This window comes from Vicia villosa, unplaced genomic scaffold, assembly GCF_029867415.1.
Source record: "Vicia villosa cultivar HV-30 ecotype Madison, WI unplaced genomic scaffold, Vvil1.0 ctg.000421F_1_1_1, whole genome shotgun sequence".
NCBI classification, from domain to species: Eukaryota; Viridiplantae; Streptophyta; class Magnoliopsida; order Fabales; family Fabaceae; genus Vicia; species Vicia villosa.
This window is the reverse complement of record NW_026705197.1, coordinates 365,529-377,151: the sequence shown is the minus strand read 5'-3', so window position 1 is coordinate 377,151 and position 11,623 is coordinate 365,529. Positions and strand designations below refer to the sequence as shown.

The following is an 11,623-nucleotide window of genomic DNA, read 5'->3' as shown; positions in this document are numbered from 1 at the left end:
TTCTTCAACAACAAAATTTTAGCCCACATAACTTGCTTCTTCACTAAAACACACGAAGAGTAGACATTAAGAATATAATAAATATCCCCCTTCCACTTTACTTTAATACCTAAAAAGCCTTCACCTTTGAAACTTAATAGAACATCCACCGCACCTATCTTCCAAAGAATTAACAAACCTCCCGACATACCCGACGAATTTGAATAAGAGAAACCTATGTCCTCCTTGGTCCAAAAACTATGAGCTAATCCTTCCGTTGTGTTTGTGAATTTAGTCTCTTGAATTAAAAAAATATCCGCTTCTCCTTTTTTAATAATTTCACTAATCCTCCTTCGTTTTAGAGCGTTACCTCCCCCTCTAATGTTAAAGGACCCAATGATCATTTCAACGGAACCGGAAACTCCTTCTTGGACAAAACACTCTCCACCTCCATGCCTTTTTCATCTTCCATTTTCCTAACAAAAGAAACTCTTCCTTTAGAACAATCCACCCCTAACGCCTCAATCGCCGTTTTCAACTTTTGATCGTCCTCGTCATTCACATGTTTCCATTGTCTCAAATTGTTTGCCAAGAAGAAGTCGTTCTCGGAGTGGTTACCGAGAGTCTCCGAACCTCCCCCTCCTATAGACAAGCCTCTCCTCTGACTAGAAACCCTTCCCTGACAAGCTGCATTTAAATCCTCCACTGTATCCGAGGCCGAAGCACCTATCCTGCTTAACTTCAAAGCTTTTTTGAACTTACCCTTACTACTCATTCCCTTCATCTTTCTTAAAAGTTTGATTTTTGAATTTCCCCCAAACTCAGCCACATTTCTAAACTTGACCTTTTTGGTGGCTAAATCCTGATTTCTCTTCAAAGAACACGGAACTGTCGAATTTTCCCCTTCCTCCGACACCGATGAGACTCTCGCCTGAGGGTTGGAAAATCCCACGTTCCTACCTCTGGAACTAACAGACAACAACGCTCTATCAAAAGCTCCACCCAAGCTCTCAATCTCCTTCCCTGAACCCGCTGCAGATTCAGCAGCAGAGTCCTCTCGCAAAGGCTCAGCCGAAACCCGCCGTTTCGCCTTTGTAGAAACAGACACCGGGGCTATAACAGAATCGCCCAAAACCTGTTCATCAGAGATAAAATCATCATCGTACCCCCTATGCTCAAGACTGTTACCACATTTCAGTGTCATTTGTTCACCCCACGACTCGCAATCATCGGAATTGATAGAATCAAAGGAAAAAGACTCGCAAGACAGACCCTGTGAACAGGCAGAGGGGAAAACTGGCTGATGTTCAACTTCTATTACCAGCCTAAAGGTGTTCTCATCCAGCTTTAGATCAAGGAACTTAGGAATGTGCGAGGTGAAATCAGAGCAAACCTGGATTCTGGCGACATCGAGTTGACGACCACCTTCAGTAGCTTCATCGACACAAATGAATTTACCAATTCGATTGCCTACTGAGGAAAACACTGCAGAATTCCACCCCAGACAAGGAATCCCAAACACTCGAATCCACACTGCCCTCGAAACGTCCACCACCTCCTTGCTCCACTTCGACATCCCTACAAACCAACTCTTCCACCAACCATCATCCTCCCCCAAGAATTCTGCCAACGCCCCATCCTCACTTTCTTCCACCAGACACAACTTTGCCCCAAGAGGCGACGCCAGAACACCATAGAAACCAGCTTTTTCGATGCTCTTTTGGATGCTATTTCCTGAACCCGGAATGCAAAGCTCTCCAACCCAAGCCTTTGAAAACCTCCCTGTGTCCTCCTCAGACGAAACGCAAACCACAGGTCCCTGAATTTCCACCAAACCGTCCCCTCTTGTAACGTTGTTCACCACCTCGCAAAAGGATCTGCCATTATACCTTGCCCCTCCCCAAGGCTTGACCTGAGGGCCATTTGCAGGTAAGCGGCGCGGAGCAAAACTAGATGTAGTATCCCTCCGAACAGGCTTCCCACCCCCAGCTCCTTGTCTCTCAAACCTTGGAATGTTCGCGTGTATTTTCTTCCCTTCGAAAGCCACATTATCCAGTTTAACACCCAGACCCCGAGCATCTTCTACTTCCGAGAATCTCACAAAACCAAACCGCTTGCCCAATTTGTTCCTCCTAGGTGCAATTGCAACCTCCACCGTATTGCCAATACAACCGAATAAACCATAGAGGTCTTCCGCTCGTTATCGGGAAACTCAGAAGTGTAAAACGAAGTGACTCCAACTTCAACTTTACCCCTTGCCGGAAAAACTTCCCAACGCGGGACCCATCCACGAAAATGACGGCACGCCGCCTTGAACCACCCTCCTTCTCTATGAACCCCAGCCACACCTTCCATAAATGGCCCAGGAAAACCAAGAAAAAAAGGAAACCCACAATAGCGGAAAGCGGATTGCCGGTGAAGCCGGAACAAAAAGATAAAGAAAAACAGAAGATGGCGAACGAGAAAAAAAAACCCCAATAGTCCCAAAAGACCTAGATTGATATCGGTCTAAACCCGCTCACCAAGGTCCCTGAGCCCTAAAGCCAGGAGTTTAAACCGAAGATGAGAGGGAACAAGATACCTCTCTAAGAGCTTTAGAGAACCGTCGAAAAAGCGAAGAAAAACGCAGTCAGAAGTTCACCGGAGCTGCCGGATAGACCCAGCCGGAAATCGCTCTTTTTTCGCTCATCTCCTCTTTTACAAACGAAACTTTTTAATGATATAAAGATGACAGTGAACAAGATGCATAAAGATTACGAATATTTGAAGTTAATATTCGACTCCTTATCGCCAAATGATAAGTAGTATTTTTTTAACTTAGGGAAGGAATTCACTCTTCTGTGATTTTTTTCATAATTTTCATAATCATTTCATAAAAATATTTTTATAATTTACTAGTTTTTTTAATTTTCAACTAAGATAATAGATATACAACTAGTAGATAAAGTACATATAAATTTTCACTTATAAATCATTGTTGTTATTTTTCTTTAAAAAAATCATTCTTTTTTTTTCAAGAGTTCATAATTTATTTTTGGGTTAAATATGTTTTTGGTCATTATAAATATTTTATTTTTAGTGTCTACAAAAATTTTATGCATGCAATTTTAGTCTTTGCTATTTTTTAAAATTTTGAAAACGGTTTAATTATTGTTTAAATATAAAATTTTTAAGAGTGAAGACCCATATTGGTCCCTCACAAAAACTACAAAATCCAAATTAGTCCTCTACAAAAAAAAACCCGATTTAATCCTTTATAAAATATAACCAGGTCATATTAGTCTTTATGTAAATATTTTTTTCAAACCGGTTTTTTCTTCTACTTTTAAACTGTGATTGGACCGCCAAGTCATATTTTATTTTTCATTTTTTAAATACTAAATTGATTTTTATTTTTAATTTCGATTTTATTTTTAAATAATTTAGATTTTAAAATATAAAAAAAGATAAGATTTGTTCTGAGAAGGAATCAAACTCAAGACATTTAGGCTACATCCTATGCCTTTACCGCTATGTCAACATACATTAATGACAAATAATTGACATGATTTATAGTAATATTAAACAATTCTGAATTTAAAACAAAAAACATAAATTTTTGGTCCTACGGGGTCTCAAACCCAAATCTCTTCAAATTAAATAGTAGTCACTTTATTGTAAATATGAAAAGTATTCTAAGAGGGGTTGTATGAATTAGATTAATTGATATTGGTGATTTTTTCTCGATAATGAATGTTAACAAAGTTCTGATTTTTTTGAAACTATTATAACAATTTTGGAAAAATAAGAACAACATTACTAACATTCATAATCGAGAAAAATTCACTTAACAATTAATCTAACTGATTCACCCGCTCTTAGATCACTTTTCATATTTACAGTGAAGTGACTATCATTAATTTGAAGGGACATGAGTTTGAGACCTCTTGGGTACAAAATTTTTATTTTTTATTTTAAATTTAGAATTGTTTAATATTACTATAAATCATACGAATTATTTGTCACCAGTGTACGTTGACATAGAGGTAAAGGCATAAGATGTGGCTTAAATGTCTTGAGTTTGATTCTTTCTCAAAACAAATTTTATCTTTTTTGATATTTTAAAATTTGAATTGTTTAAAAATAAAAATTAATTTAGTTTTTAAAAAATGAAAAATGAAAAATAAAATATGACTTGGCGATCCAGTCACGGTTTAAAAGTAGAAGAAAAAACCGGTTTGAAAAAAATATTAATAGAAGGACTAATATGACCTGGTTATATTTTGTAAGAGATTAAATCAGATTCTTTTTTTTTGTGGAGGACTAATTTGAATTCTCTAGGTTTTGTGAGGGATCAAAATGGGTCTTCACTCAATTTTTAAATATTTTTTCATACACGTTTAGTTTAGAATAGGATACTGTAAAATATTTAGTTATCAAACTTTATAATTTATAAAATAGAAGAATTAAATATGAATTTTTAAAATTTTAAAAGATAATGATAAAAGTAATAAAAATCTCGATTTAAAAATTAAATTTTGAATTTTTTTCAAAGAACTTTTGAAAATGTTCTAAACACTGCAAAATAATCATTCAAAAATATATATTGATTTAATAGTAGGGACTAAAACTACCTGCATAATAATTTTGTATAGATCAAAACATGTCATTTTTTTATAGGGACCAAAAATAAAATTTAATATTTTATAGGACAGAAAATATATTTAACCTTTGTACTAGTTTATAATCATTTTAACAAATCAAAACATGTCATTTTCTTTTTCTACAAACTTTAATTTAATTATCTTAATTCAATATAAATAAATAATAATCAACATTCGCAATGACACAAATAACTTGTAGTGGGAGCATTTTCAGTCTCAATTATTGATTGCAAATTTAAAACAGAATGAGGAGGATGATTTTGTCTGGAGTTTAGAAGCAAATGATGTTTTTTCTGTCAAATCCTGTTTTGAAGCTTTAGATGTAAGGGTTTCTGTTGGGTGGGTGACGGAGGAAATGAGATTAGTTTTTTTCTATCTTTGGAAACACAAAGGCTCCGTGAAACATTTTGATGTTTAGATGGAGATTGATCTTAAACAGACTTCCAACGGAAGGTCTTTTAGCAAGATAAAATTATAAATGCTCTCTTTGATAGAGGGATTTAAGGTTGATTTGTGGTCATGTTGGATCAGAAGTTAATTGGTTTGATAGTAGTATTACTTGCAAATTAGGCAATGGAAGGAGCATCAATTTTTCAAAAAGATAGGTGAATTGGTCCAATTGCTTTAAATGTATTTTTCTGGATCTCTTCGAGTTATCTCAAACTAATGTTAATGGGTTGACTCTTGTTAAAAGTGGGAGTTGGATTTTTGGGGACTCGGTCATAAAGAGTAATAGAAGGAATGATTTGATGTTGCTTTAAAGACACATTGGTTCGGTAAAAAAATAATGCTAGAATTTAAGTTAAAGGGAGTTACGAAGGAGTGAAGGAACTTTATTTTGATGGCTCAACTTTAATTGGATGAAAATATTCTTGAAGATTTAAGAAGGTTATGAATAGCTAATTAATATTAATGTTCCAAGCAAAATTCACTTGTTTGGTTGGATACTTTTGTTGAGTAAGTTTCCTTTTAAGAGTTGAGTTAGTAAAAAGAGGAATTATTGAGGCGAATCATAATGTGGAATGTCATCTCTATTTTGAAGCCGAAGAAACGCATGTGCAAGGCCAAAAGAGCCGGAGGTTTAGGTGTTAGGGTCTTAAGTTCGTTAACCTTGCACTATTAAGTAAAAGGAGCTGGGAGATTCTTTTGAATGTGCCTTCATTTTGGAGAGATATTTGCTCAACAGTGCATGGTTTGCAATGTTTTCGGTTCATTGATGGGGTTAGGGTTAAGGAACTTTCAAGGGTGTCTCATTGGTGGAGAGGTGTCTCGCTTCTAATGTCTCCACATGATACGGAGTCTGATTGGGGACAGGCAGTTAACTTGGTTTTGGCACGCAGTTTGGTTAACACAGCCCTTTGTGTGTCTATTTCGAGCGCTTATTTCTCATCTCCGAGTAACAAATCAGGTGATGAACTCTTTTGGAGTCTATGAGGAGGTGTTTGTTGAGTCTGGATATTTATTTGGAGGCATCCTCTACGAGTTTGGGAGGAGGAGCTTATAGAGTCTTTACTTGGTCACCTTATTGGGACAGTGAGGATTGATCGAGAGGATGTTTGGGTTTTGAATCTAGATCTGGTAGGTGTCTTTTTGGTGAAAGCTACTATTAGAGAATAGGTCAAATGAGAACAGGTCTTGTTAAGATTTGGAAGAGTCGGGCACCTTCTAAAGTGGCAATGTTCTCTTGAGAGCTTTTGTAGAATAGGTTTTCGACCAAGCAAAATCTTCTTCGGCGTTTGATTATATGGAGTGTAGTTGATGTGAGGGGTGTCGTGTGTGGCAGATATGTGTAGTTGGCACCACCTTTTTATATCATGTGAGGTCGCTTTTGTCATTTGAGTATAGGGTGTTTCGGTGGGTGGGGCAGTCAGGGCCTTTGCCAAGGTGAATCGTAGAGAAATTTTGGTGGTTTTTTAGTTTAGGGATTGTGAAGCTAGCATGCATAAGTCTAGTTTCGATTTAGCATTATATGGTCTAGCTTTTTTCCTCTTTGTTATGGCATTTTGGTGGATGTATTTTAGTTTGTTGTTTTTTCTTCTTGTTTTGTGATCGACTTCTTTGAGTTGTTTATTATTGACCTAGATGTGCTATTTTTGACTGTTTTTGTTATTTTAGATCCCTACTCTTGAATTATTTTTTATCTCTATTAATATTATTATTATTATTATTATTATTATTATTATTATTATTATTATTATTATTATTATTATTATTAATATATAATTCATGTTGTTTCAATAAAATAACATTGTTATCATTTTCAATAGGGATGTTAAATAGGCATATTCATCTTGTTTAGACTTATTCCGTAAAAACTCTTAAAAAACAGAATTGAGCGAGGCAAACATAGTTGATGGTATGGGGATAAATTCTTGACACGTCCTGCACAAAAAGTGAGAAAAAGTGAGAGAGGGGCGGGGCCGCGGATACAACAATTTTTAAACATGAAAATACAAAAATTTATATTAATGGTTGCACCCGCATAAAAGTATGATGGATTGGGACAATCATATTAGAGGGTGCGGCCCTAAATACTTGACACCGCATTCACGCATGTCGGATAACCCGATAAGGCTAATCTTATCTTATAGTGTTGATAAAATAAGGGTGATGAATTGGAGGAGTACATATGGACGTGACTCTATCAGCAAGGGATTGCTTGTGTAATTTATCCTCATACAAAACAATACCCATATTCTTTTGTGTGTACTGTTGGAAGAGATGGGTTCTGCCTTTTTATTACCGTGAACTCTGATTGTTGCATGTACAGTGTTTGTGCTTTGAGAAGTAGTAAAGTCTCTGACAAACAGAATAGACTTTCAACATTTTCTTCTACATACTTGTTCTGATATTATATTGCAAACACACATGAATACTATTTATGATTGAATAAAAAAGACAAATAAAAAATAAATATTATTGAGTGATTTTCAGACAGATCAATCAAATTTCATAATACTAAAGTGAAATGTGGGGGCCTGTCTCTTCTTTTGAAAGATGAAAGGTTTCAACTCACTGTTACTTTTCTCCAGGGAACTGATCATGGAAAGAAACCCTAACCCTATCCTTATTGTCACTCTGATTAAGAAATATTTTATAATACTGCAACTTGTATGGGATTCTGACTTTACCAGGGTTTGTTTAGAATTTCATCTGTTTACAGTTTTACTGCAAGCGTTTGTCCCAAATACCAAAAACTCAAAAGTCAATTCAATGAGTGTTGGTGGTTGAAGATAATAAGGTTTTTCAGATTCTAAAATAATTGATAGTATTTCACACACAATCATTAATTCTTGTATATGCATGCAAGCTGTGTTCTATGTAGTGCTACAGTCTTAAGAGAGAGGGTCATAGTCACACTATTTGCACTGTATTGGCTAAAGAATGAGTGTTGGTGGTTGAAGATAACAACAGTTTTGAAGGGAAAACTAGGGTACATAATGAAAACCCTAAGATTGAACAACTGTCTAATTTATGTGTTGATTGAGTTGAGGAATCCAACAAGGATACAAACTGTGGCTCACTATTTCAGATATTTTATTTTATGATTAAAGAAAATCTGTGGGGATGAAGATCAGCCTCAGTATTCTCATCACAAGATAATGTTAAACACATACAATCAACTTCCCACCTTTTCTCTGTACATTATAAAAACTATCACAAACATGAGTTCAAAAACACACTCCTTGATTTAACTTGTTAGTTATATTTTGGAGTGATTTTCTTTTTAGAATGAATCAAATATCTTATATGCGTGTAATTGTAGAAACTAATCCGAATTAACACTGACTTTTTTTTTTGGTTCATGCAACGATCTAAACATGATAATTGCTGAACTGCAGCTTAATATCTTTGTCTTTCTGTCGGTAACTATGACACTGTCAGTGACATTATTGAAGTCGTGAGGGAAAAACGGGTAATTAGGGATTGAAAAAACACATAAGATGAAAGTTGAGGGATGGTGATTGGTGGTGGTCCACATAAAAGAAGAAGAGGTAGGAATATGCAGGTTAGGTCTAAAGTAAACCTTAGGTTCAGGCTTTACAAGGAGTAAAGTAATGTAATATATTGTGTTTTTATTCTTAATCATAAACAATGACCGACAAATTTGTCAACTCACCAATCTGCTTTTCACATTGCACATGCATAGATTTTGCACTGAATGAATACACAATATGAGGTCTCTATTAGTAGCCATACATTAATTACTACTATTATGCATGCTCCTCATACCACCTTATTTAGTCTCTTGTTGAAGAGTACATTAGAGTATAAGAAACAACAATGCCTCAATGCTCTAAAATCATATTAATACATATTCTGTGTAGTCGATTTCTATGAATTGAGATACATATGAATATTATTTGCTTCTTATGTTTTTAGAGAGGTTCAAGAGTTTCTGTGTAAGTTAGTAATTGTTTAAGTGTATTAAAATAACGAGGAGTTCTATTTAATTACGGTTTAAAAATGACAATATTTTATGAGATATTATCTATCTACAGTTTAGCCTTTATAAATTTTAGGCCATGTACGATAGTCCATCTTCGAAGACGGTCATGTCTAATATTTTAGGCCATGTACGATAGTCCATCTTCGAAGACAGTCATGTCTAATTTAGATCATGTATGGTGGTAGTGTCCTTCTTGTCTGTCCTCAAAGAAAATCATGTCAAATTTTAGGCCATTTACTGTAATCCTCTTTACACGCCCTCAAAAAGAGTCTCAGTACTGTGAAGTAGGTTTAATGTTCACTCACCTGCTACTAATGCTAACAATTATCTTTTCCCTTAATACTAGCATTTGGCAAGAAAAAACAATACAATATATTGATATAGAAAAGAGAAGCCAACAAATAAACTTTATTAACCATACGGTAGATCTTCAATCACCTAGATAAAAGAGTCCAATAATTAAGGCTACATATTTATAGCCAGAGTCCAGAATAGATTCATATATAATATCATCACGCCATAAGAAAATTGCAAAACATATCTCAAAATGTATAAACCCTAGATGGGTTATATACTAAACTTAACTCACAAATGATTTCCTCCTCCTCCACCCTCACTCATGTCCTCTGATGAATTATCAGTCCAAGGAAGAGAATAAGGAAAAGAAGAATAAGTACTTCCACTAAACTGTCTTTGTGGCATTTGCTGAACTGACACCATGCCCGGTGGCACAGGAAGAGATGACGGCGGTGGAGGTGGAGGGATATCAGTAAGAGAATAGCGAAGAAGATCGGTGTTAGCAGCATCAAGCTCCTTTTGGAGCCTCTGAACTTGTCTTTGAAGAAAAGAGATAGCACCTACACAGCCATAAACTGGATCCCTCACTCGTGCTTCGGCTTCATAGGCAAGTGAGTTCACTGCATCCTCTCTTTGGTGTGGGAGGAGTTCGTTGAGAAGCTTTGTCACATTGCTAGCACCAAATATTTTGTGCACGTTTGCAAATTTTTGTGGCTCTTCTGGTGGAAAGTAAGGTGCAAAAATGCATCCTGGCATGCATTTTCTCCTCAAAAATTTGCAGGCGGCACAAGGTGAATTGTATGAGCTGGATGATGATGCCATTTTTCTTAACTTATATTCACTGCATGTTACAAATAATTAATGGCATGATTAACTGAGATGTTTAGAGTTCAGACATAGGATGAATTTGAATAATTATTTCTATATTCATAATTCATCCTTAATCTTTAACATACAAATATATACATGCAAAGAGAATATGCTAGCTGACTTAATTTGAGAAATATTTTGTACAAATATTTTTATCTTTTGTTTCTTATTTACTTTTCATCAAATGATAAAACTGTACAAGATCATGGCCCTCTTTGATGGTGGACAAGATGGATTATCACACAGGAATTAAAATTTATCACCATTAAATTGTAGCTAAATAAGGCCTTATAAAATATATGTATGTCACTGATAAAACTTAAATAAATAAGGTCTCAATTTAATTTGTCGGAGCTAAACCGCGATTAATCTACGCATGCGACTAATCTACGCAGATTCTCCGGAAAAGACCACTGTGTACAAGATGTGTTAGGTCAAAAAGTAACAGTTTTCCCTTATAATTTCAACAACAATGGCAAAATGGTCATTAGATTTTCTTTAATTATTAATATTATTTTTCTTTACTTTTTTAAAAACATTTCTGAAAAATATTGTTTCTTTCCTCTTTCCCTTTACCAATTTAGATTCATTTGCTAGAGAAAATCAACGAAAGAATTCCTAATTAGTCTCATCTTTCAAACATGAAAGTGCTTGCAAAGGTTTGATATGAATTTGTCTTCAATTATAAGTGTTTGTTTTCATCTTCATTAATTCCAAATTAGGAAACATATATATACAATACCCTACATATATATTTAACAACACTTTGCATTCCCTCTGAGTTGCATGATCAAAAGTACCAAGCTATAATAATTGCCTTCTGAAATTAAATCAGTTTGAGTCAGGGATCTGGCTAATTATAGTTCATTGACTACACCAAAAACTTAAAAAATGGAAAAGCCCTAAAAAGTGTTGTCAATTATCATCTAGAATAATTTATTTGAAAGAAACAAAAACAGAAAAAGAACTATGCATGCATAAGGAAAAGGAAAATAAAAGAAAAAGAAGGAAGACACATGAACATGAATTTACCTGTTTATGATACAGGTTTCTTTGAACAAAATAAACTAAAAGGAAAGTACCTTTTATCCTTCAGAACTCCTTTTTTTTCTCTCCAAGAGAGAAAGTAGTCTAAGCTAAGAGAAGAAACCCTAATTGAAAGAGAGGAAATTAAGATGAGTGAGTGATAGTGAGAGGCATAGAGAGATAGAGATGTGAAAGGTGATATAAGTTAGTGGAAAAAGGTGATAGCTAGTAGAAGGGAAAACAGAAACAACATTGAGTGGATGGAGAAGGAAAGGATGCAAAAGACAAAGGTAATAAATGGAGGTATATAGACTAGAGAGAATAACCTATGATGTTGTTGTTTATAGACTAATAATAA

General features: G+C 34.9%; 1 protein-coding gene across 1 annotated transcript; it reads right to left on the bottom strand.

The window, feature by feature from the left end:
* Positions 1 to 9,461: 9,461 nt before the first annotated feature.
* Positions 9,462 to 11,522, bottom strand: LOC131628020 (protein LATERAL ORGAN BOUNDARIES-like). The gene is made up of 2 exons (XM_058898886.1): positions 11,322 to 11,522; positions 9,462 to 10,210 (listed from the first exon to the last, which is right to left on the bottom strand). The coding sequence occupies exon 2, from the start codon at positions 10,189 to 10,191 to the stop codon at positions 9,658 to 9,660; it is 534 nt and encodes a 177-aa protein (XP_058754869.1). The 5' UTR covers positions 10,192 to 10,210; positions 11,322 to 11,522; the 3' UTR covers positions 9,462 to 9,657.
* Positions 11,523 to 11,623: the final 101 nt, after the last annotated feature.

What these genes read in the sequence shown, in the direction of transcription:
- LOC131628020 (XM_058898886.1), bottom strand. Translation starts at nt 10,191, where the DNA reads ATGGCATCATCATCCAGCTCATACAATTCACCTTGTGCCGCCTGCAAA.